The 25,745-nt window shown below is 49.0% G+C and overlaps 1 protein-coding gene across 3 annotated transcripts in view; it reads right to left on the bottom strand.

Annotated features, from left to right (window-relative positions):
* NR6A1 (nuclear receptor subfamily 6 group A member 1) overlaps positions 1 to 25,745 on the bottom strand; it is a 77,076-nt gene that overhangs the window by 15,833 nt on the left and 35,498 nt on the right. For 2 of the 3 annotated variants that reach the window (XM_032233719.1, XM_032233721.1), the window contains exons 4-7: positions 8,775 to 9,035; positions 2,208 to 2,263; positions 1,871 to 2,028; positions 1,522 to 1,752 (exon numbers count right to left, since the gene is read on the bottom strand). In XM_032233719.1, the coding sequence (XP_032089610.1) occupies positions 1,522 to 1,752; positions 1,871 to 2,028; positions 2,208 to 2,263; positions 8,775 to 9,035 (706 nt within the window). The remainder of the gene's footprint in view (positions 1 to 1,521; positions 1,753 to 1,870; positions 2,029 to 2,207; positions 2,264 to 8,774; positions 9,036 to 25,745) is intronic. The other variant, XM_032233720.1, reaches the window with a different exon arrangement.

Genomic DNA, 25,745 nt, shown 5'->3' with positions numbered 1-25,745 from the left:
ACATGTATATAATATTTCGCTTCTATATTTACACACCTTTATACACAGTTCTATATATATTTATATATATTGTTTTTTGGCTTAATTAATTTTATTCTTGTTTGGCAGCCATTTGTACCAATTGTTCCAAATTTCATAATACTCCGACTCTCCTTTATCTTTTAATTTCAGTGTTAATTTGTCCATCTCTGCACAATCCAAAGTTTTTCTTATCACTAATTCGTCCGAGGGGGTATTATTTTGTTTCCAGCATTGGGCAAATGCTATTCTAGCTGTAGTTAGCAGATCTATTATTATTCTAATTCTAAAAACCTTCAATGTTGCAGCACCCACAACTTTTGGAGGGAACTTGTTCCACTGGTTTATTATTCTTACTGTCAGAAAATTTCTGCTTGGTTCTCTCCCTCTGTTAATGCAGCGTGGAATTATATTAGCTTTTTTGGTCACGGCAGCACATGGCTGGCTCATATTGTCTGTTTAATATAATCATAATTTTAGCCGTTGTCTATCCATTGCAGGATGAAGGCCTCTTCCCATTGTTTCCAACCATTATGATCCTGAGTTTTCTATTGCCAGTCAGGCCTGCGATGCTAATTTAATAGATTTAATCATATTTAAGTGACTGACTTCAGTGCTGTTGTGGCCCTCCAGTGGCCGTTGGAGCTGGCAGCAGATTCGGACAGTGAGGAGGTTGGGGAGGAAGATGGGCCAGTCCTGGAGTCTGGGGAAGGCTCAGAGGAGGGCTCTGTGTCGGAGGCAGAGAGGGGGCCAGGGCCATATGCCAGTTATCATTCATCATCATCATCATTTATTGGGTTTGTATGCCGCCCACTCTCAAGAGACTCAGACTCCCGTCAGGCCTGGGGTTAAAGATTATAATCCGCCCCCACCCGAATGATGAATGTTGTTTCTATTTTTAATTATGTATTGTCTTTATACGTCATTGTGTGTATTCCCCTTCCCCATAAGTTGTAAGCCGCCCTGAGTCCCCTCAGGGAAAAGGGCGGCCTATAAATAAACTTATCTAATCTAATCTAATCTCAGTTATCAGCTGCCTTCAGAGTTAGACATCAGTGAGGCAGAACAACAGTTGGAGCCTGTTCCCAGTGTGTGCATGCGCAGAGTTGCCAGAGGAAGGGAGCAGCTAAAGAACAGGGGTCGACTTGGGAGGAAGGCCACAGGTGGACAGTGAATGGCCCCTCCCAGAGGAAACAAAAGAGGAGCAAAAGGGGAGTGGAGTTTGCAGGAGACAATTAGTTCGCTTCATTGGTTCGTGACTCTCCGAAACTCCTTGCCAAGTTCTGTAGATCTCAGCCTGGCAGCTCTCCAAGCCAGATAAGCTCTGTGACTGTAAATCCTCCCTTGAAGGACTTTGCTGGAGGTGAATGAGCAGAATTCACAGCGAATTAATAAAAAGAGTTTTTTTGTCGGGACAAGGAGTTTTGCTTCAGGCTCTCGGGAAGCTCAGGGCAGAACAAGCGCCAAGAGGAGGAAGAGGAAGGAAGAGAAGCCACCACTCACCCGTCTTCAATCAGCATCGGGGTGCCCAAGGGCTCCAGGTCCTCTGCAGAGACCAGCTGGCTGATGAGGAGCCCGTGGGCCTGGGAGTCGAGGCTGCGGGGCTGGGGGGGCAGCAGGGCCGTGTGAGTCGGGCAGCTGAGAAGGTGCGGCAAATACTGGTAAGGGGCGGACACCGGGGTGCCCATGTATTGATCCCTGAGAACTGTAAACCCGTTCATCTCCACGGACCTACTGGAAGAGGCAAGGCAGGGCTGAGAGAGAGAAGGGAGGGGAAAGAGACCCCCGACCCATCTGAATGCCCCCCTCTACCTCCCCAAGACCTTGGCCGCTCTCCCCGCCGAAGTCCCACCTCGAAGATGGAGTCGACACCGGGGACGGCTGGTTGCTTTCCGACACCCCGTTTCCCGGGGAGCTGTTGTCGCTGTCGCCATTGTTACACCAGGAGAGGTTGGCCTCCCCTTCAAACTCCTGGCCGGACATGATCCGCTCAATCTCTTCCTCGGAGATCTGCTCCCAAGATAGGGAGAGGAGAGTTAGGCGGAGCGCTTGGATCGGACGGTTTGGGTTTATGGCTCAACCAGCGGAAGAGGCTCAAAACCCACCCTCTGGCGAGGTGGGGGGGGGAGGTGGGAATTTGGCGGCGGCAGAAAAGCCTCCCCCCTCCCCTGCAAGGTAGAAGTGCTCACCTGGACAGGCCCAATGCTCTTGTTCCTGCCCCCGGGCATGCCGTCTTCACGGATGGCTGGCAGGGAAGGAAAAGGAAGCTAAGCCAGGACTAATAAATTCAGATTTATTAAAGAAGCCATGTTGGCAAAACATCTGGGAAAACGCCAAATCTGAAAGCTTCCTGGTTTTCCCCAGCTGGTTGAAAGTTCAAGATCCTGCCCCAGAGCCCACATGTCCGTCACATGGCGCAATGGGCCCCTGTCACAAAGAAAGATTCCTCCCATCCACATCAGTCCAGGTGCAGGGACAAAATGACCTTGACTCTTCGAGAAGGAATGTTATTATGGCTACATATCTCCCATGCCCCATTCAATCCCAGCTAACCATCTGTTAGAAGCCAAGCGTTTTTTCCTCTCGGCTCTTATATTTAGAGAGCCCTCTATTGGCTTCTACATTGGTGTGGCCCTCGTGCCCAAGGCCTCAAGGCTGCCTCCCCTTGACCGTAGAGGTCATAGAGCCGTTGGTGGCGCAGCAGTGAGAATGCAGGATCGCAGGGCTAACTCCGCCGACTGCCAGAGGTTCAATTCCCACCAGTTCAAGATTGACTTGTCCTTCCAAGGTTGGTCAACTGAGGACCTAGATTGTTGGGATCAATAGGCTGACTCTATAAACAGCTTAAGAAGGGCTGTAAAGAACTGTGAAGCGGTATATAAGTCTATCTATCTGTCTACCTACCTCTCTATTTATCTATCATCTATCTATCTCTATCTCTATCAATCCTATTATCTATCTATCTATCCATCCATCCATCCATCCATCTCCCTCCCTCTCATCTATCTATCTCTCAATCCTATTATCTATCTATCTATCTATCTATCTATCTATCTATCTATCTATCTATCTATCTATCTACCTACCTACCTACCTACCTACCTACCTACCTACCTACCTACCTCTCTCATCTATCTCTCTATCTCTATCAATCCTATTATCTATCCATCCATCTATCCATCTATCCACCCATCCATCCATCCACCTACCTACCTCTCTCTAATCTATCTCTCTATCTCGATCAATCCTATTATCTATCTATCTATCTATCTATCTATCTATCTATCTATCTATCTATCTATCTATCTATCTATCTATCTATCTACCTACCTACCTACCTACCTACCTACCTACCTCTCTCTCATCTATCTCTATCTCTCCTTCTATCTACCTACCTACCTACCTACCTCTCTCATCTATCTATCATCTATCTATCTATCTATCTATCTATCTATCTATCTATCTATCTATCTATCTATCTATCTATCTATCGTTCTATCTATCTATCTATCATCTATCTATCTATCTATCTATCTATCTATCTATCTATCTATCTATCTATCTATCTATCTATCTATCTATCTATCTATCTATCTATCTATCTATCTATCTATCTATCTAATCTATGTATCTTATCTTTCCTTTCTTATCCATTCATCTAACATCTATGTATCATCTATATCTACCTACCTACCGTGGTGGTGCAATGGTTAGGATGCAGTATGGCAGGCTAACTCTGCCCACTGCCAGTAGTTTGATCCTGACCGATTCAAGGTTGACTTGGCCTTGCATCCTTCTGAGGTGGGTAAAATGAGACCCAGATTGGTTTGGTTTTATTTGGGGGGCGGGGGAAAGGAAGAGTCTGACTGTAAACCAGAGAGGGCTGTGAAGCATTGTGAAGCGGCATATAAATCTATGAGCTATTGCTATGTGATCTCCTGACCAGGAGGAGGCGCTACAGGACACGTTTTGTGCTCCTCAGGGTTCTTCAGGAGAAGGGGACCTCTGTGTTTCAAGTAGTCCTCGACTTACAACCTTAATGGAGCCCGTAAGCCCGTGCCAGCTGTGGTTTGAGAAGAGAGAAAAGGTCACACACTCCCTGGGCCCAGCCTGATCAGCAGAGAGATGGATCTGTACAACTTTTTCTTCTCCCTAGACAACAGGGTCCTTAACCGCCCTGCTGGGCAGGGAAAAATAGGGAGCTCTTCCTTGTGAATGTTGGTGTGTGTGTGTGTGTGTGTGTGTGTGTGTGTGTGTGTGTGTGTGTGTGTGTGTCTGCAGCCACAAAATGCGAGAAGCTTTTTGTAGACTCTTGGGTTGCATGTGGCATCGCTGGCCACAGCTGGTCAAAGACCTTCAGGCTCCCTCTGGTGGCCACACACCAGACCAGCTGCTGCCCCCCTGGGAAAACTTTTGTTTCTCCCGCTCTTGGGGTGCTGCGAAGCAGATGGGAAGCCAGGCTCCAAGTGCCCACCAGATGCAGGGAAGAAAACAGCTTCTTTAAAGGAGCAGCTGGCGCCTGAAGACCCCGCCCAGAACCTGGACAGCAGCTTCTGAATCTTCTCTAAAGTAAGTTTCACCATCCCAGGAGAACGGGAAGGTTGCTTAGATAGGGGTAAACCATGATCCCACCCTCTCCTTCAGTCTCTCTTTCCTCTTTCTTTCCTCTCTTTCTGTCTTTCTTTCCTCTTTCCTCTTTCTGCCTTTCTTTCCCCTCTGTCTCTTTCCTCTTTCTCTCTCTCTTTCCATCTTTCTGTCTCTTTCCTCTCCCTCTCTCTCTTTCTGTCTTTCTGTTCTTTTTGTCTCTCTTTACTCTGTCTCTTTGTCTGTCTCTCTTTCTTTCCTCTCTCTTTCTGTCTTTTTGTCTCTTTCCTCTCTCTCTCACTTTCCTTTCAGGTGCTTTCTATCTCTCTTTCCTCTTTCTTTCTCTCTCTCCTCTCTTTCTATCTCTCTTTCTCTCTTTTTGCCTCTCTCTTTCCTTTCTGTCCCTTTCCTCTTTCTTTCTTTCTTTCTCTCTTTCTATCTCTTTCTGTCTTTTTGCCTCTCTCTTTCATCTCTCTCGCTTTCATTTCTGTCTCTCTTTCTGTCTTTCCTCTTTTTTCTTTCTCTCTCTTTCCTCTCTTTCTATCTCTTTCCGTCTTTTTGCCTCTCTTTCGTCTCTCTCTCGCTTTCCTTTCTGTCTTTTTCTTTCTCTTTCTGTCTTTCCTCTTTCTTTCTCTCTCTTTATTCTCTTTTATTCTCTCTTTCCGTCTTTTTGCCACTCTCCTTTGCCTCTCTCTCGCTTTCCTTTCTTTCTTGCCTTCCTTCCTTTCTCTCTCTTTCTTTCTGTCTCTTTTTGCCTCTCTCTTTTGTCTCTCTTGCTTTCCTTTCTGTCTGTTCCTCTTTCTGTCTCTCTTTCTATCTCTCTCCTCTTTCTCTCTCACTCCAGCATGGAGTGGGGAGGGACCTTGGAGGTCTTCTAGTCCAACCCCCCTTGCTCAAGAACAAGACCCTCCAGTAATGAATAGTTTAGAATTGGGAATTGGAATAATAGGATAGGATTGGAATGAATAGAACAGAAAAGAACATAATAGAAAAGGGAAAATAATTAGAATAAAATAGAATAGAACATGGAATGAATAGAGGATATAATAGAATAGAATATGGAATGAATAGAGAATGTAGAATAGAATATGGAATGAATAAATAGAATAAAATATGGAATGAATAGAGAATGTAGAACAGAATAGAATATGGAATGAATAGAGAATAGAATAGAATAGAATAGAATATGGAATGAATAGAGAATAGAACAGAATAGAACATGGAATGAATAGAGAATAGAATAGAACAGAACATAGAATGAATAGAGAATAGTATAGAGAACAGAACATGGAATGAATAGAGAATAGAATAGAATAGAATATGGAATGAATAGAGAATAGAATAGAGAATAGAATATGGAATGAATAGAGAATAGAATAGAGAATAGAACATGGAATGAATAGAGAATAGAATAGAGTAGAATAGAATAGGGAATAGAACAGAACAGAATGCAGAATGGAATGGAATTGCAATTAGAATGGAATGGAACCGGAATGGAGAAACTATGGATTAGGGAGCCCCCTCTGCAGGCATGAAAGCTGTTGGCGAGTTTAGCTCCATCATGCATGCGCACATGCCTCCCGCCAGCCACCTGATTTTTAGGTCTCTGCCGCACATGTGGGAGATGTGCACACATGCAGGGGGCGTTGCATGTGCATGCTAGGGGGGTGGGGGTAGCATGGGTGGGGGGGTGGTCGCAGTTCATTTTTGGTCCCAGGAGGCGTCAGGGAGGCCTGCTAGGCCCAAAACAGAGCTCATGTGTGTGTGTGTCATGCACATGTGTGTGGAGAGCACAGGGGTCGCACATGTGTGCAGGGGGGGGGGCAGGGCACATTGCATTATGGGTATGGGTATAGGCATGCAAGGAGAAAAAGGTTAGCTGAAATAGAATAAAATAGAATGCAGAAGGGAATGGAATAGAATTACAGTTAGAATGGAAGGGAATCAACATGGAAGGGACCTTGGAGGTCTTCTAGTCCAGCCCCCTGTTCAAGCAGGAGAACCTTTCAGGAAGGAAGGAAGGAAGGAAGGAAGGAAGGAAGGAAGGAAGGAAGGAAGGAAGGATAGTTGGAAGGGACCTTGGAGGTCTTCTGGTCCAGCCCCCTGCTCAAGTAGGAGTACCTTTCAGGAAGGAAGGAAGGAAGGAGGAAGGAAGGAAGGAAGGAAGGAAGGAAGGAAGGAAAAAGTTCGAAGGGACCTTGGAGCCTCCTGCTCAAGTAGGAGAACCTTTCGAGGAGGGAGGGAGGGAGGAAGTTGGAAGGGACCTTGGAGGTCTTCTAGTCCAGCCCCCTGCTCAAGCAGGAGAACCTATAACATTTCAGATAAGTAACTAGTCTCTTCTTAAATGCCTCCAGTGATGAAGCACCCACAACTTCTGGTGGCAAGCTGTTCCACTGGTTCATTGTCCTCACTGTCAGAAAGTTTCTCCTTAATCCCAGGTTGCTTCTCTCCTTAATTAGTTTCCATCCATTCTTTCTCGTCCTGCCTTCTGGTGCTTTGGAGAATAAGTTGACCCCCTCCTCTTTAGGACCTCAAATACTGCAACAGTGCTACCCTGTGACCCCCCCTCCCCAGTCGTACTAGTTCTTTTCTTTTAATAAAGTTTTTTTTTCATTTTCATAACAAATAACCACATGTCTACTGTTACATAACCAACATTATTTTATATTTTTAGATATTTACATCAATTTGTCTTACCATCAACCCCCAAAAACGATTATTGGCTCTTCTGCTCTCCATATGCCGTATTTGTACCTTATCCATCCCTTTCTTCTCCCTCTCTCCTCCTCCTTCTCCCTACCTCCTTTCTTCCCTCTGTCATCCTTCTCTTCTCTACTTCCCCTTCCTCTCTCCTTCTCCTCTTTCCACTCCCTTCTTTCTCTGCTACTTCTCCTCTCCTTCTATTTCCCTCTCTCCTCTCTCTCTCTTTACCTCTACCTTCCCTTCCCACTTCTTAGAAAGGGCTGGAAAACACCGTGAAAAACTATAGGAGTCTATTGCAAAGGAAGGAAGGAAGGAGGGAGGGAGGGAAGACAAGAAGGAAGCCGTAGTGACACAGTGGTTAGAATGCAGTATTGCAGGACAGTTCTGCCGACTGCCAGCAGTTCAATCCTGACCTGCTTAACTCAACCTTCCGTCCTTACAAGGGGGTCAAATGAGGACCCGGATTGTTGGGGTCAAGAGGCTGACTCTGTCAACCGCTTAGAGAGGGCTGCAAAGAAGTGTGACGTGGCATATAAGTCTAAGGGCTCGTGCTATTCCCTCATTGGCCATCCAGACTAAGGCAGCCATCTTCCCACAGAGGTGATTGCCACAGTTGTTCTAGAGCAAGAAGTTGATGGCAGACAGCTCTTTCTCTGTCATCTTTCTCTTCTCTCCTTCCCCTTCTTCTCTCCTTCTCCTCTCTCCTCTTTCCACTCCTTTCTCTCCTCTTCCTCCCCCTCCCTCCTAACCCTCTCTTCTTCCCTTTACCTCTCTCCTCTCTCCACTACTTCTTTCTCTTCTCCTCTTCCTCCCCCCATGCCCTCTCTCCTATCCCTCTCTTCTTCCCTTTACTTTCTCCTCTCTTCCACATTCTCTCCTTTCCACTCCTTTCCTGTCCCCCTCCTATCCCTCCCCTTTACCTCTCTCCTCTCTTCTACACTCTCTCCTTTCCACTCCTTTCTCTCCTTCTCTTCCTCCCCCTCCCTCCTCCCCCTCTCTTCTTCCCTTTACCTCTCCTCTCTCCACTACTTCTTTCTCTTCTCCTCTTCCCCCATGCCCTCTCTCCTATCCCTCTCTTCTTCCCTTACCTCTCCTCTTCCACTCTCTCCTCTTTCCACTCCTTCTTTCTCTCCTGCTCTTCCCCCCCCTGCCCTCTCTCCTATCCCTCTCTTCTTTCCTTTACCTCTCTCCTCTCTTCCACATTCTCTCCTCTTTCCACTCCTTCTTTCTCTCCTCTTCCCCCCCCATGCCCTCTCTTCTTCCCTTTACCTCTTTTCTCTCTTCCACACTCTTCATCTCATTTACTTGGTGTATTTCAGCCACTGAGCGAGCTCCATTTTGATAAGTGCCTTTAATTTTAACGTTCACCTATGAGGTCCTACTGGTTCAAGGAGGATCGAGGAGACGCCTCCACACCCAATCCCCAACCTCCACCACCCTTCCCCGCTTGCGGCCCGACTGATCGGCACCTTTCCGGTTCATCCCCATCTGGAGGCACTTGAGGAGTCGGCAGTATTGGCACCGGTTGCGCTGCTTGCGAGACATGACGCAGTTCCTGTCCCGGCTGCATCGGTAGACCCGCCGGTTGCAGATGCTGCGCTTGAAGAAGCCCTTGCAGCCCTCGCAGGAGATGATGCCGTAGTGGAGGCCCGTGGCTCGGTCCCCACAGATCAGGCAGGTGCGCTGTTCCACCCGGTCATCTGCGGGAGGAAGGGGAGGAGGGTGACAGGCTGGTGGGGAGGGAGAGGGAGGGAGGGAGGGAGGGAGGAGAAAAAGAGACAAGAGGTCCTTTCAAAGGGGTTCTTGGGTATCATCCCTCCCTCCCGCTATGTAGGAGTTACGACATTGGAAGCACCTTGGTTCATCTATCTAAATGCATGTAATACAATAATACAATAGCAGAGTTGGAAGGGACCTTGGAGGTCTTCTAGTCCAACCCCCTGCCTAGGCAGGAAACCCTATACCGTTTCAGACAGATGGCTATCCAACATCTTCTTAAAGACTTCCAGTGTTGGGGCATTCACAACTTCTGGAGGCAACTTCTGTTCCACTGATTAATTGTTCTCACTGTCAGGAAATTTCTCCTCAGTTCTAAGTTGCTTCTCTCCTTGATTAGTTTCCACCCATTGCTTCTTGTTCCACCCTCAGGTGCTTTGGAAAATAAGTTGACCCCCTCTTCTTTGTGGCATCCCCTGAGATATTGGAAGACTTCTATCATGTCTCCCCTAGTCCTTCTTTTCATTAAACTAGACATACCCAGTTCCTGCAACCGTTCTTCATGTTTTAGTCTCCAGTCCCCTAATCATCTTTGTTGCTCTTCTCTGCACTCTTTCTAGAGTCTCCACATCTTTTCTACATTGTGGTGACCAAAACTGAATGCAGGATTTCAAGTGTGGCCTTACCAAGGCATTATAAAGTGGTATTAACCCTTCACGTGATCTTAATTCTATCCCATATATTCTATCTATATCAATACCTCTGTCTCTCTCTCCATATCTCTCTGTCCATCCATCCATCTACCCACCTGTCCTATCTACCTATCTACCTACCTCTCTTAAATACATATCTATCTTTCCATCCATCCATCCATCCAACTTACCTACCTATCTCTTATAAATACATCTCTCCCTCTCTCCCTCCCTCTCTCTCTCTCTCTCTGAGGTGGGAGAGAGAGAGAGAGAGAGAGAGAGAGAGAGAGAAATAGAGAGAAACAGAGAGATAAAGAAAAAATGAGAGAGAAACAGATAGAAATAGAAAGAGCAATAGAGAAACACACAGATAGATAGATAGATAGAAACAGAGAGATAAAGAAAGAATGACAGAGAAACAGATACATAGATAGACAGACAGACACACACACAGAGAGAAACAGAGAGATAGAGAAAGAAGAAGAGAGAAACAGAGAAAAAGATAAATAGGAGAGAGATACAAATACAGAGAGAGAGAGAGAGAGAGAGAGGGAGAGAGGGAGGGAGGGAGAGGGAGAGAGAGGGAGAGAGAGGGAGAGAGAGGGAGGGAGAGAGAGAGAGAGAGAGAGAGAGAGAGAGAGAGAGAGAGAGAGAGAGAGAGAGAGAGAGAGAGAGAAAAGCAAAGCACCTTATTTTCCCCAAAAGCAGAGCTGTCGTTTTCCACTAAGCCAAGGTTTCCCATCCTGGCTCGGACATAATGAGGCCAAGCCACGGCTTTGCCAACCCCAGTGGGCATCGGCTAATCACGGCTGAGACGGAGATGTCAAAACCCCAACTTGGTGCATGCACGGTGCCCAGAGCGAGGAACTCAACCCGCTGAGGCCCTGCCCTCATTATCCTGCATCCTTGGCTGACCCTGCTTGAGGTGGGAAGCTGGCTGGGCGGACGGGGCTACCACGACCCCAACATTCTGCCAAAGGGCCTGGGTTTAAAACCCGCTCCCCAAAACCAGGGTGGATAAAAAAATCAACTTTAAAAAAAAATGTGGATTTAAAAAAAATTAAATTAGACTTTTTTGATTTTTTAAATCAAATTTATTTTAACAAAATGCTTTTAGAGTTAAAAAAAAATCTATCTGAAGATAAGTTTTCTATTTAAGACGCATTGATAATGTAACTCATTCAGCACGAAATGGGAGCTTAGTTATGTAGCAGGAGGCCGTGCATTTTCTGCAATATTGACATTGTGGGTAAACCCATTCCATGAATCCAAGGCCTGCAAGCTGAGAGAACATGCCCTGCATTGATGCCTTCACACAATTTCACAGCAACTATGAGATCAATCATAAAGTGCAGGAATCTTCCTTTATCCCCTTGTTTTGCAAATCTACTTAGACTACAAGGTATATCCATGATGGCGAATCTGTGGCACGCATGGCAGAGGTGGCACGCAGAGTCCTCTCTGTGGGCACATGTACCATCACCAGCTGGTCTTTGCGGGCACTGGAGCACTGGAAAATGTCCTGAAAAACGCCCCCAAAACAGGCCATTTTTGGAGCTGTTTTCTATGCTTTTCCAGGCTGTTTTAAAACCACTTTTAGGCCATTTTCAGGGCCAAAAAATGGTCCAAAAACAGCCAAAAAGACGACCTGAAAATGGCCAAAAAACAGACTACTTTTGGAGCTGCTTTCTACGCTTTTCTAGGCTGTTTTCAAGCCATTTTAGGCAATTTGCAGGGCCAAAAGACAGCCCAAAAACCGGCCTGAAAATGGCCAAAATACAGGCCATTTTTGGAGCTGTTTTCTACACCTTTCCAGGCTGTTTTCAAGCCATTTCTGGGCTGTTTTCAGAGTCCAAAACAGCCCCCAAAACAGCCCCAAAACAGCCTGAAAATGGCCAAAAAATGTCATTTTTAGAGCTGTTTTCTACGCTTTTCCAGGATGTTTTCAAGCCATTTCTGGGCCATTTCCAGGGCCAAAAAATGGTCCAAAAACAGCCCAAAAGATGACCTGAAAATGGCCAAAAAACAGACTATTTTTGGAGCTGTTTTGTAGCTTTTCCAGGCTGTTTTCAAGCCATTTCTGGGCAGTTTTCAGGGCCAAAAAACGGTTCAAAAACAGCCCCAAAACAGCCTGAAAATGGCCAAAAAACAGGCATGCCGGTGCTGGCCAGCTGGTGTTTGGGTTCTGGCCCTGTGGCGCGCACAAATGCATGCGTATTCCGGTTTGCGCACTCAGTGCCGAAAAGGTTTGCCATCACTGAGCTATCTGATTGTTTGGACGGAAATGCATCTGTAGCACCAGACTCCAAGTGTGAGAGGAAAAAGCAAGCATTAAAAATGGAAGTGAAACCTTCTGAGCAGCTTATAAATGTAATATTAAAGAGCCCCTGTCACTTCAGATCCATCATGGCAGCCCCCATTAGTGGGCATCCACACAATAGGTGCTAGTTGTTCCTGACTCTAGGGGGAGGTGCTCATCTCCGTTTCAAAGCTGAAGAGCCAGCGCTGTCCAAAGACGTCTCCGTGGTCATGTGGCTGGCGTGACTCAATGCCGAAGGCGCACAGAACGCTGTTCCCTTCCCACCAAATGTGGCTCCTATTTTTCTACTTGCATATTTTACGTGCTTTCAAACTGCTCGGTTGGCAGAAGCTGGGACAAGTCACGGGAGCTCACTCCGTTACGCAGTGCTAGGGATGCGAACCGCCGAACTTCCAACCTTTCTGATCGACCATCTCAGCGTCTTAGCCCCTGAGCCCTATAACCACTGTATACCAGAATAGTATTACTATTGTTATTAGTATGGTTCATAAAGTGAATTGAGCGGGACAATACACTGTTCACTAAGCACTTACGTATATCAAAGAAAAGAAAGATAAATAAAACTTTTAAAAAAGGAGGATCCCATCTGGGGCAGGGGCAGTGGGCAGAAAATGGCCCACATTGTGCCCTGCAGTGGGGTTAAAATGAAGTTTTTTTTCATTCAACTGAAGGGCTGGAGAGGTTTATTTTCCAGGGGTATGAAGAAGCCCATAAGAAATAGGTATTTAGATTAGAATAACAGAGTTGGAAGGGACCTTGGGGGTCTTCTAGTCCAACCCCCTGCTTAGGCAGGAAACCCTACACCACTTCAGACAAATGGTTCTCCAACATCTTCTTAAAGACTTCCAGAGTTGGAGCATTCACAACTTCTGGAGGAAAGTTGATTAATTCTGATGAATTGTTCTGTCAGGAAATTCCTCCTTAGTTCTAAGTTGCTTCTTTGCTTGATTAGTTTCCACACATTGCTTCTTGTCCTCGCCTCAGGTGCTTTGGAGAATAGCTTGACTCCCTCTTCTTTGGGGCAACCCCTGAGATACTGGAAGACTGGTATCCTGTCTCCCCTGGTCCTTCTTTTCATTCAACTAGAAATACCCAGTTCCTGCAACCGTTCTTTGTATGTTTTACCCTCCAGTTGCATAGAATAGAATAGAATATGGAATGGAATAGAGTAGAATAACAGAGTTGGAAGGGACCTTGGAGGTCTTCTAGTCCAACCCTCTGCTTAGGCAGGTAGCCTTCCACCACTTCAGACAAATGGCTATCCAACTTATTGTTCTTAAAGACTTCCAGTGTTGGGACATTCACAACTTCTGGAGGCAAGTTGTTCCACTGATTAATTGTTCTCTCTGTCAGGAAATTCCTCCTCAGTTCTAGGTTGCTTCTCTCCTTGATTAGTCTCCACCCATTGCTTCTTGTTCTACCCTCGGGTGTTTTGGAGAGTGGCTTGACCCCCTCCTCTTTGGGGCAAACCCTGAGATACTGGAAGACTTCTATGTGTCTCCCCTAGTCCTTCTTTTCATCAAACTAGACATACCCAGTTCCTGCAACCGTTCTTCATATGTTTTAGCCTCCAGTCCCCTCATCCTCTTTGTTGCTCTTCTCTTTCTAGAGTCTCCACATCTTCTTTACATCGTGGAGACCAAAAGTATTTACAGGCAAGGGGTCTGTTGTAGTGGTATAAACACGGGGGGGGGGGGGGGGGGGGGGGGAGAAATGTTGGATCACGAGGGTCCACCCAGGCTCCCCCCTCCTCCTCCTGGCCAGGACCTCAAGCGGAGGAGTTACTGTACAGATTTTAGAGGCCTTATTATCTCGGTCTTTAGTTATCTGATGAGCAGAGAAAAGAGATTAAGGGGGACCCCTGGGTGGGTGTTGAGTTTTCCAGCCCCCTCCCCATCCAAGCCACCAATCCTGGCTGGGGAGAGGAAGGAGGGGGGGGAAGGACCATGCTAGAGGAGTGGGAAGGGGGGGGGCTGCGGCCAGGCAGTCGCCCCTGGCCGAAAACCTCCCATTGGCAGCTCTGTGACTGCACAAACCAGAACAATATTGAAAACTCGAGGGCCCAACAATTGGAGGCATTGTTTGGGAGAGAGCCTGGAGGCTTGGCAAGCCCCCCACCATTTGGGTGGAAAAGCACCCACCCACCCACAGCTTCCATGGGAACGGGGCTCAGTCTCCCATTTCTAGCTTTGGGGAAGGAGGGGAAGGAAGGAAGAAAGGAGAAAGAGAGAGAGAGGAAGAGAGGGAGGGAGGAGATAAGAATGAGAGGAAGGAAGGGAAGGTGGAAATGAATGAATGAAAGGAAGGAAGGACGGAAGAGATAGGAATGAGAGAAAGATGAAGGCAGGAAGACAGGAAGACAGGAGAGAAATGAAAGGAAGGAAGGCAGTAAGGGATAGGAAGGAAAGAGATGGTGGGAGGAGATAAGAATGAGAGGAAGAGGAAGGAAGGAAGGAGCTGGAGGGAGGGAGGGAGATAAGAATGAGAGGAAGGAAGGAAGGAAGGAAGGAAGGAAGGAAGGAAGGAAGGAAGGAAAGGTGGGAATGGAAGAAAGGAAGGAGAGAGTGGAAGGAGACAGGAATGAGAGGAAGGAAGGAATGGGAGGAAGGAAAGGAGAAAGGGAGGGAGGATAGGAATGAGAGGAAGAGGAAGGAAGGAGAGGAAGGCAGGGAGGGAGGGAGAAGATAAGAATGAGAGGAAGGAAGGAATGAGAGGTAGAAAGGAAGGGAAGGTGGGAATGGAAGGAAGGAAGGAGAGAGAGGGAGGAAGGAGACAGGAATGAGAAGAAGGAAGGAAAGAAGAAAGGGAGGTAGGAGGAATGAGAGGAAGATGAAGAAAGGGAGGGATGGATGGAGGCAGGAGATAAGAATGAGAGGAAGGAATGAGAGGAAGGTAGGAAGGAAGAAAGGAAGGTAGGAGAGAAATGAGAGGAAGGGAGGAAGGAATGAGAGGGAGGGAGGGAGGGAGGGAGGGAGGGAGGGAGGGAGGGAGGAAGGGAGGAAGGAAGGAAGGAAGGAAGGAAGGAACCGACCCTTACTGGCAGGTCTCTTGAAGTCAATTCTTTTGCAAACTTCTCCTTATCCTTTAGAAAGACCCAGATGAAATCATTACCAAGCATTAATTATCATTAAACTATTCCTCAGCTTAGCTGGGTCAATTAAAGCCTCCGAGGCGCCACATGCTTCCCAAGAGGAATCCTGCTCTCTTCCCCTGCCCTCCCCTCCTCATGGCATCCCTGGCTGGGGAAAGGATGGGAGCACAAGCCACAGACCTGAAGCGGACAAGGGGGTGGGTGGAGGAGAATCCCCTTCGGCTATAGGGCAGCTGATGGGACAGGCCCCATTTTGCAGAGGCTTTTGGGGTGGGGGGCGCCAGGCATCATGCCACAGGAGGGGGAAGAGGACCTCTGGTGCTTGGCCCCCTCACCCCCCAAAAAAGTAACAGTTTGCCATCCCATCCACCCAGCCTGGGTAGCTGGACCAAAAATCCCATGGGCAACTTCAAAATGTTCACACTTCAGTTCCTCCAACTCTCTTTCTTTTTCTTTTTCTTTCCTTTCTTTCTCTCTCTCTTTCTCTTTTTTATTTATTTATTTCCCTTTCCCTCTTTTTTCTTTCCTTTTTCCTCTCCCTCTCTCTCTTTTTCTTTCTTTCTCTTTTTTCTTTTTTCCTCTCTCTTTCCTTCTCTTTCTTTCTTTTTTTTCTTTTTTCCTCTTTCTCTTTCTCTCTCTCTTTCTTTCCCTTTCTTTTTTTCTTTCTTTTTTTCCCTTTCTCTCTCTTTTTATTTCTTTTTTCCTCTCTCTTTCCCTCTTTCTCTCTTTCTTTCCCTTTCTTTTTTTTTTTCTTTCTTTTTTCTCTCTCTTTTTCTTCTCTCTCTCTTTCCCTCTCCTTCTTCCCTCCCACTTTCTCTGGCTGGCTTTGATCTCGGGGGCCTGGGGGTGAGTGGGAAGGGGGCTGGGCAAAAGCACCAACCCTCCTTTGGGCCCATTTGGGGGACGGCCTACTACCCTGCCCTCCCTGTTCCTTTCCAACAGGACGGAAGGCCCAGCGAGAGAGGAGAAATGCGAGGAGGGGGCTTCTTTGGGCTGGGCGAAAAGAAGAAAGCCAAAATAAAAAAGAGGGTGGGGGGGAGAGAGGGGGGCCCGAGGAAGCTCAGAGGCAGCCGGAAGCCTCCAGAGGGGCTCAGGACAAACAAAAGCAATTAAGGTCGCCCCCTCCTCTTTCTCCCCCCCCAACTAGGACTGAGAAACTACTACTAGCCTGGGATTTGATCCATGCCTTCCTAGGGGAGTTGGGGGCTTTCCCCACCCCCCCACCCCTCCGGGTCTGAGAAGTTCCCTGTTTGCAATGACGCCAAAGGGGGCTTGTATGGACAGATGAGGAACCCCCAAGGGAGGGACCGCCGCAAAGCCAGAGAAACACACACACACAACTGAATGCAAAGCCACTTTTCCCCAAAGTGTCAAAGAGAAGGGAGGGGGGCAGAGAAAACATTCGCAAAGGGGGAAAAAACCACCGCCCCCTCCTCAAAATACTCCCCCTCCTCTTGGGGGGCCATCTGGGAAGCCGACAAACAATAGAGAAGCACTTTTAGGCATGGAGGGGACTCGCCTGCCCCCTCCTCAAAGCTCTCTGCAAAGGGCAGACCCGGGCCCCCTTCGCCTAACCCCGCTCCCCACCCTTACCTTCCCATGTCTCCATTCTGGGCTCCGCCGCGCTGGCTGGGGGGCAGCCATGAGGGGTGAAGGGGGCCACGGCTTGGCTCACTGCCCCTGCCCTGTGGCATGCAGGGATACCTCGCTTGCTCTGCCGGGACACAAGGGGGGGGGACCAACAGCCCTCCCCTCCTCCGGAGGTCAGCTTACAGGCAGGTCACGTGAGCCCAAAGTTCAAGCCCTAAGGTCACAATGGTGGGAATTCCACCGAGGAGGGGGGAGGAGGAGGAGGAGGAAAGGAGGAGGGAGGGAGGAAGAAAGGAGAAAGAGAAGGAACAGGAGGAGAAGAGGAAGAAGAAGGGAGGAAGAGGAGGGAAGGAGGAAGAAGAGGAGAAGAGGAACAGGAGGAGGAGAAGAGGAAGAAGAGGGGAGGAAGAGGAAAGGAGGAGGAGGGAGGAAGAAGAGAGGAGGAGGAAGGAGGGGAGAAAGAGGAGGGAAGGAGGAAGGAAGAGGAGAGGAGGAGGAAGAAGGGAGAAAGAGGAGGGAAGGAGGAGGAAGAGGAGAGGAGGAACAGGAGGAGGAGAAGAGGGGAGGAAGAAGAGGGAAGGAACAGGAGAAGAGGAAGGAACAGGAAAAGAGGAAGAAACGGTGAGGAAGAGGAGGGAAGGAACAGGAAGAGAAGAGGAAGAAGAGGGGAGTAAGAAGAGGGAAGGAACAGGAGGAGGAAGAAGAGGGAGGAGGAGGAGAGGAGGAGGAGAGGAAGAAGAGGGGAGGAAGAAGAGAAGAGGAGGAAGAGGGGAGGAAGAGAAGGAGGAAAGGAAGAGGAGGGAAGAAGAGGAGGAAGAGGAGAGAAACAGGAGTAGGAGATGAAGAGGGGAGGAAGAGAAGGGAAGGAGGAAGAGGAGAGGAGGAGCAGGAGTAGGAGAAGAGGAAGAAGAGGGGAGGAAGAGGAGGGAAGGAGGAAGAGGAGGGGAGGAAGAGGAGGAGGAGAAGAGAGAGGGGAGGAAGAGGAGAGGAAGAGGAGAGGGGAGGAAGAGGAGGGAAGGAGGAAGAGGAGAGGAGGAGCAGGAGGAGGAGAAGAGGAAGAAGAGGGAAGGAAGAGGAGGGAAGGAGGAAGAGGAGGGGAGGAAGAGGAGGAGGAGAAGAGAAAGGGGAGGAAGAGGGGAGGAAGAGGTGGGAAGGAGGAAGAGGAGAGGAACAGGAGGAGGAGGAGAGGAAGAAGAGGGGAGAAAGAGGAGGGGAGGAGGAAAGGAGGAGGAGGGAGGAAGAGGAGAGAGAGGGAGGAGGAAGAAGAGGGGAGGAACAGGAGGAACAGGAGGAGGAGGAAGAGGAGGAGGAAGAGGAGCTTCCACACACACACCAGAGCACACAACCCCCCCCACCCTCTCTCCTCCCTGGGGCTCCTGCAGGGGGCGCCCTCTGCCCGCTCTGCCCAGGGTCTGCTCTTGCGCATGGCCCCCGGGAGCCTCTGTGGGGCCCGGGAGTGCCAACCCAGCAGCCGCCTCCTTCCCATCCTCCTCTGCCCCCTTCAGGCCTGGTCACTTTTCGGGACTTCCGGGGGGATACGGAGCCAGGCCTTCCGGGCTGAGGCTGGGCATGGGCAGAGTACCGGACGTCTGGTCCAAAATGGCCGGAAGAAGCAGCCCCTCCTGGCCAGGGGGCTGTGGAGGAGGAGGAGGGAGGGGCCTGTCTGGGCCATGCAAGGGGGGGAATCTCCATTTTGAGGGGTCTCCCTGAGCTGGTTGGTTTTCTTGCAGACCTTTGGGTGACCCAAACTAGGGAACGTCGTCAGTGTAGGCATCACTAGAACAGATGACGTAACCTAGTCAGGTAATGAAACATCTGCAAGAAAACAAGCCAGCTCAGAGAACGCCAAGGACCCCACAGTCCTCCTCCTCCTCCCCTTTGAGCACTGATGACGTTCCCTCCTTGGGCCAAGAAACGCCTGCAAGAAAAGCACCAAGCTCAGAGAACGCCAAGGACCCCACAGTCCTCCTCCTCCTCCTCGTCTTCTTGCTCCTCCTCCTCTCTCCAAACCCCATTCCCTTCTAGCACTGATGATGTTACCTAGTTGGGTTCCGAAACATCTGCAAAGAAATAACCAAGCTCAGAGAGCACTAAAGGACCCCACAGTCTTCTCTTCTCCTTCTTCCTCCTCCTTCCTCCTCCCCCCTCATTCCCTTCTAGCACTGATGATGTTACCTAGTTGGGCCAAGAAATGTCTGCAAAGAAACAACCAAGCTCAGAGAGCACCAAGGACCCCCAATGTCTTCTTCTCCTCCTCCTTCTTCTTCTCCTCCTCCTCCTCTTCCTCGCCCACTCCCTTCTACCACTAATAATGTTACTTAGTTTGGCTAATGAAACGTCTACAAGAAAACCACCAAGCTCAGAGAGCACCAAGGACCCCACGGTCCTCCTCCTCCTCCCGCATTCCCTTCCAGCACTGATGACGTCACCGAGTGGGATCACGAAACGTCTGCAAGAAAAGCCACAACCTCAGAGACCACCCCGGAAAGGCGGACAAGGCCCAGCTCTTCCGTAGGGCAGGGGTCTCCAACCTTAACAACTTTAAGGCTTGTGGAAGTCCACAAGTCTTAAAGTTGCTAAGGTTGGAGACTCCTGCCGTAGGGGAACGACACCCCCCTCCAGTGCAAAGAACACCCCCCCCCCCTCCAATGGGAAGAGAAGCATTTTGGAAAAGTTTGTTTCTCCCAGCAACGTTCCCGACCTCTCTCTCTCTCTCTCCTCTATCTCTCTGTTTCTATCTATCTATCTATCTATCTATCTATCTATCTATCTATCTATCTATCTATCTATCTATCTATCTTTCTTTCTACTATTTAGCTATTTGTCTCTGCTTCTCTTTCATTCTTTCTATTTCTCTCTCTCTGTATCTATCCATCTATCTTTCTACTATTTAGCTATTTTTCTGTTTCTTTCATTCTTTCTGTTTTTCTCTATCTCTGTTTCTATCTATCTATCTATCTATCTATCTATCTATCTATCTATCTATCTATCTATCTATCTATTATTTAGCTATTTCTCTGTTTCTCTTTCATTCTTTCTGTTTCTCTCTCTCTCTCTCTGTTTCTCTATTGCTTTCTTTCTATTTCTCTCTCTCTCTGTATCTCTCTCTTTCATTTTTTATTTCTCTCTCTCTCTCTCTCTCTCTCTTTCCTGGACCATCAAATTAGATCACATCAAGCCAGCAAGCCAACACAAGGGCCCTCCCCCCCCCCCGCTCAAGTCCTGCGTGTTTTCTCAACAGTTCCTGCCCCCCCCATCTTTCCCCTCCCTCCCTCCCTCCCTATTCCTGCCACTTTGCATTAACAGGCCTTTTCCTGGCCCTGCCGGCAGAAAAAGTCGCAGCCTTTGATGTGTAAGAACAATTCATTTGTCCTGCTCTAATTGCTTTCGGAGCACAGCCCAAACACACACAGACACACACACACACCGCCCTTCTCTCCTAGGACTCCCTGCTCATTTTTACAGGTACCAAACGCAAGTGAGTGAGTGAGTGCCACTAAAAATCAACACCAACGTTTCTGGAGATTTATGGGTGGCCTGGTTCCCTCTCCCCACCCCACCCCACCCCCACCCCACCCCACCCCCACCCCGCATCCCTGGAATAGTACGTGGTTCTATTCTATGCAACTGGAGGATAAAACATATGAAAAATGGTTGCAGGAACTGGGTATGTCTAGTTTAATGAAAAGAAGGACTAAGGGTGATATGATAGCAGTCTTCCAACGTCTCAGGGGCTGCCCCAAAGAAGAGGGAGTCAAGCTATTCTCTGAAGCACCTGAGGGCAGGACAAGAAGCAATGGGTGGAAACTCATCAAGGAGAGAAGCAATTTAGAACCAAGAAGAAACTTCCTGACAGAACAATTAACCAGTGGAACAACTTGCCACCAGAAGTTGTGGGTGCTCCATCCCTGGAGGTTTTTAAGAAGAGACTGGACAGCTACTTGTCTGAAATAGTACAGGATCTCCTGCTTGAGCAGCGGGCTGGACTAGAAGACCTCCAAGCTCCCTTCCAGCTTCTATTCTGATTCTGATTCTCCAAGACAGGATGGAGAGATGCAGTTTCAAGGACACCTCTAGCTGGTAGCCATTGAGTCTCCATCCCTGCCTTCAAACCAGGAAGTTTGATCTCTTGCCACCAAGGTAAAAAAGGGGGGAAAAGGAGCTTCCATTTTTTTGCAGAAAAGGTTCACCTATCGAGACCCCTTTCTAAGCCAGGGGTGTCAAACTCAAGGCCCGTGGGCTGGATCCTCCTGGCAGTTAAAACAGGCCGCGTATACCCGCCTACCTTCCTCCCGTGCCTCATTTTCAACCTCCGTGACCACCTGCTTCTGCCGCACTCTTTCGGCCATAAACGGTCTGAAAAGGGCCCCAAAAACGGAAGAGTGTTGCAGGAAGCCATGGAGGGCAAAAGTGAGGTGCACAGACCTCTCCTTGCCCCGTTTTGGCTGGCAGGGTGCCGTCCCGTCTAGCCCCCCCCCCCGGCCCATGGAGGAGAACTACAATGCTGATACGGCCCTCAAAGAAATCCAGTTTGACACCCCTGTTCTGAGCGCTAGTTGGAGCTCCTGCCGCAAAGTCTTTTTGTGACCTGCGCATCTTTTCCCTTTAAACTACCATATTTTTCGGAGTATGAGACGCACCGTGATTTTGAAGAGGTAAATTAAAGGGGGTGGGGGGAATGTTTGCACTCTGCAGACCTTGCAAACCCTCTGCAGGCCTCGTTTTTTTGCAAAAACCGGGCATGCAAAGGCTTTGGGAGGCTTGTAGAGGGCTCCTGGGGGCTGGGAAGGAACAAAAATGAGCAGAAAAGTCCCATTTTTTGCAAAAACCGGGCATGCAAAGGCTTTGGGAGGCTTGTAGAGGGCTCCTGGGGGCTGGGAAGGAACAAAAATGAGCAGAAAAGTCCCATTTTTTGCAAAAACGGGGCATGCAAAGGCTTTGGGAGGCTTGCAGAGTGCTCCTGGGGGCTGGGAAGAGCAAAAATGAGCAAAAAATGGGACTTTTTTCTACAAGCCTCCCAAAGCCTATGCATGCCCTGCTCTTGCAAAGGGGGAGGGGTTTCGGGAGGTCAAAAATGCTGTATTCGGTGTACAAGATGCACCCAGATTTTTCACCCTCCTTTTGGGGGGGGGGGAGGTGCGTCTTATACTCTGAAAAGTACGGTACATTTTCTCCGGTTTAGCTAACTGACCCACTTTCGTGCTACTGAGCAGCCTAGGCCCTTAATGAAGCCAGCAGCTTTGCTTTGCAGACCCTCACTCCCCTTAGGAAGGTAGGAGGAGGGGCATTTCCCCCCCCCCTCTCACCAGCCTGCCAATGCGTGCAAGAGGCTACTGCCGGGGCATGGCAACGGGCAGGCTGCCAACCTGCAACCCTCGTGCCAGGGTAGTTAAAGGTTCTCCAAATACCAGGGCCTTAGCCCGCAGTCGTCCAGGAAATGGTTGCCTTGCGTCCGGAGAGACTCAACAGACGGATTTGCTCCTTTTGCAAATTTCTGCAAGGGCCAGGGGGCTTTGGGGGGAGGGGATACCAACGCTGAGCTGACGGACGGATAGTTTTCCACCACAGGCTTGGCCCATTGGGGGGAGCTTAAATATGAGGGAGGCACAATCCTGACTTCCTACACTGGAGGTTTTAAGAAGAGACTACAAGAGAGTCACTTGTCTGAGATGGTACAGGGCTGGACTAGAAGACCTCCAAGGTCCCTTCCTTCCTTCCTTCCTTCCTTCCTTCCTTCCTTCCTTCCTTCCTTCCTTTCCTTTCCTTTCCTTTCTTCCTTTCCTTCCTGAAATGGTATAGTTTCTCCTGCTTGAGCAGGGGGCTGGACTAGAAGACCTCCAAGGTCCCTTCCACCCTTCCTTCTTTCCTCCCTCCTTTTCTGACTGAAATCTCCATATATCAAAGCCAAACAGCACTCACTCATCACGAAATCTCCAGAACTGCAAAGCCTACCAACTTGAAATTCGGCATATATCTTCCTCTTGGCTTCTAGGTGCTGGCTAAGAAAGGATTTGTCGAAATGACCATCAGATCATCAGTATTTCTTTATACAGTATTATAGTAACACACACAGATGCTATGGTGTTCTACGCCCCCTCCCCACCTGAAAGGAACGCTGTTCCAACTGCCAGTTGTCTTATATGGGCGTGGCCAGCCTGTGACTCATCCGGCCTGCGAGTTGGCCCGATTACATGGTTTCGTCGCGAAGCATGGGTATCCAGCTAGTATAGTATAGAATAGAATACAAAATAGAATGGAATGATGGGAAAGGACCTTGGAGGTCTTCTAGTCCAGCCTCTTGCTCAAGCAGGAGAACCTATACCATTCTACTCTATATTCTATTCCCATGACGGCAAACCTATGGCACATGTGGCACAGGTGGCACAGAGAGCCATCTCTAATGCATGCACATGCCGGCCAGATTATTTCCGGCCCTCAAAGGGCCTCCAGAAGGCCGGGGGAAGTCTGGGGAGGGCGAAAAACAGGCCTTCCGGGCCTACTGGAACCCAAGTTCAGAAATGGGTTGTTTCCAGCTTCCGGAGGGACTCCGGGGGACCGGTGTGTGTGTTTCCCCACCCCCAGGCTTCAAGAAAGCCTCCGAAGCCTGGGGAGGGCGAAAAACGGGCCTGCCGGAAGTTCAGAAATGGGCCATTTCCAGCTTCTGGAGGGCAGAGGGGGGGGGGAATGATGCGTGCATGGGCAGGGGAAGGGCACCAGCGAGGTCATGGAGCATGTGGGGGGGCAGTGGGGGGGGTTATGTGCTCATGCACGGGGGAGCATACAGGGGGATTGAATTATGGGTGTGGGCACACAGGAACACGCTTTCGACACCCGAGCCAAAAATGGTTAGCCATCAGTGTTTTATTCTTCTCTTCTCTCTTCCCTTCCATTCTATTCCATCCCATCCTATCCTGCCTTCTCTTCTCTTTTTTCTTCCCTTCCCTTCGCTTCTCTGTTGGAGAGCCATTTCTCTGGAATGGTATCAGGTCTCCTGCTTGAACAGAGGGTTGGACTAGAAGACCTCCAATGTCCCTTCCTGCTTCTTCCATTTCATTTCATTCCATTCTACTTTCTATTCTATTCTACTCTATTCTATATTCTATTCTATATTTCATTCTCTCTCCTCTCCTCTTTTCTCTTCCCTTCCATTCTATGCCACCCCATCCTATCCTGCCTTCTCTTCTCTCTTTTTTCCCTTCTCTTCTCTTCACTGGTTGGACAACCATTTCTCTGGAATGGTATCAGGTCTTCAGCAGCGGGTTGGACTAGAAGATCTCCAAGGTCCCTTCCCACTCAGTTATTCTTGGGAGAGGCTTTGCTTGTTTGTGCGACCTGGTTTCTGGCATACCACGGACCGGCGCCAGTCCTCGGACCTGGGGTTGGGACCCCTGCCCTACAGAATAAATCAATCCCCTCTTCTTTGTGACAGCCCCTCAAGTACTGGGAGACAGTAATTGTTTCACCCCTAAGCCTTCTCTTCAATAGTCTGGACCAGAATACTGACCTAGAGTACTGGGTCCAGTTTTGGTCCCCACACTATAAAAAAGAGGTTGAGACTCTGGAAAGAGTGCAGAGAAGAGCTATCAGGATAATGAGGGGACTGGAGGCTCAAACATACGATGAATGATTGCAGAAACTGGGCATGGCTAGTCTAGACAAGAGAAGGACCAGGGCGAACAAGATAGCAGTGCTCCAATATTTGAGGGGCTGCCCCAGAGAGGAGGGGATAAGCTATTGTCCAAAGCACCTGAAGGCCAGAGAAGGAATAATGGATGGAAACTGACCAAGGAGAGATTCAACCTGGAAATAAGGAGGAATTTCCTGACAGGGAGAACAATCAACCCATGGAACAGAAGTTGTGGGAGCTTCATCCCTGGAGGCTTTCAAGAACAGACTGGACTGAAATCTGTCAGAAATGGTATAGGGTCTTCAGCTTGGGGGGTGGGGTGGACTAGATGACCTACAAGGTCCCTTCTAACTCTTAATTGTTAATTTATAAAGGCTATTGAGTGCAGAGAAGAGCAACCAAGAAGATGAGGGGACCAGAGGCTCAAACATATGAAGAACGGTTGCAGGAACTGGGCATGGCTAGTCTAGAGAAGAGAAGGACCAGGGGAGACAGGAGTCTTCCAATATTTGAGGAGCTGCCCCAGAGAGGAGGGGGTCAAGCTATTGTCCAAAGCACCTGAAGCCCAGACAAGGAATAATGGATGGAAACTGATCAAGGAGAGATTCAACCTCGAAATAATTTCCTGACAGTGAGAACAATGAACCAGTGGAACAGAGGTTGTGGGAGCTTCATCCCTGAAGAGACTGAACTGCCATCTGTCACAAATGGTGTAGGGTCTGCTGCTTGGGTGGGGTTGGACTAGATGACCTACAAGGTCCCTTCCAACTCTATTAATCTCATTCCCTACTCTGTGTTCCCCAACGGACTGCATTAAAAATGCACCGTTCCTGTGCTTGAGGGAGAAGTTGGGATTCGCACATAGATGCGTCTGCTGGCTGAGAGGGGCTGGATCCTGCAGAGGGACCCAAGGGGAAGACCCTCCCTCTCCAAATCCATTCTTCGCACTTCCATGCGCTGGAGTCTCTGGAGGTGGGAAGAGAAACCCCCGCAGTTCTGGAGTTAGAAGGGACGAAAAGAGGCCCACCAGAACAGACCAGGAGCTTCTCCCGGTGGTTGAAGATTGGCTCTTCAAAGAGAAGACCTCGTGTCCCACCCTGGGTTTTCTGCGCTCATCCAGCCCTCAGCGAGGGGGGGAAAGGTCCCCGGCGGTCCTTGGGGAAGGAGAAGGGGGGCAGACAGGTGTCACGGCTCAGACCAGCCAGGCCCAGCTAACAAAACAGACGCGGGCTCTTCCCCCCACCCCACCCCACAGCCTCCAGCCACCCACCCCCCTACTTATCCGGCAAAGACAATGAGACACCCCAGCAGCCAGCCAGCCGAATTGCAGCCTCTCTCTCAACAGCCACATTTCAGCACTCGGCCTCCGGCCCAATCAGAAGGCGAACTCCGGCACGGCCGCGG

The sequence above is a fragment of the Thamnophis elegans genome, chromosome 16 (assembly GCF_009769535.1).
Source record: "Thamnophis elegans isolate rThaEle1 chromosome 16, rThaEle1.pri, whole genome shotgun sequence".
Lineage (NCBI taxonomy): Eukaryota > Metazoa > Chordata > Lepidosauria > Squamata > Colubridae > Thamnophis > Thamnophis elegans.
The sequence above is the reverse complement of the archived record's forward strand: the minus strand, read 5'-3'. Positions and strand labels throughout refer to the sequence as shown.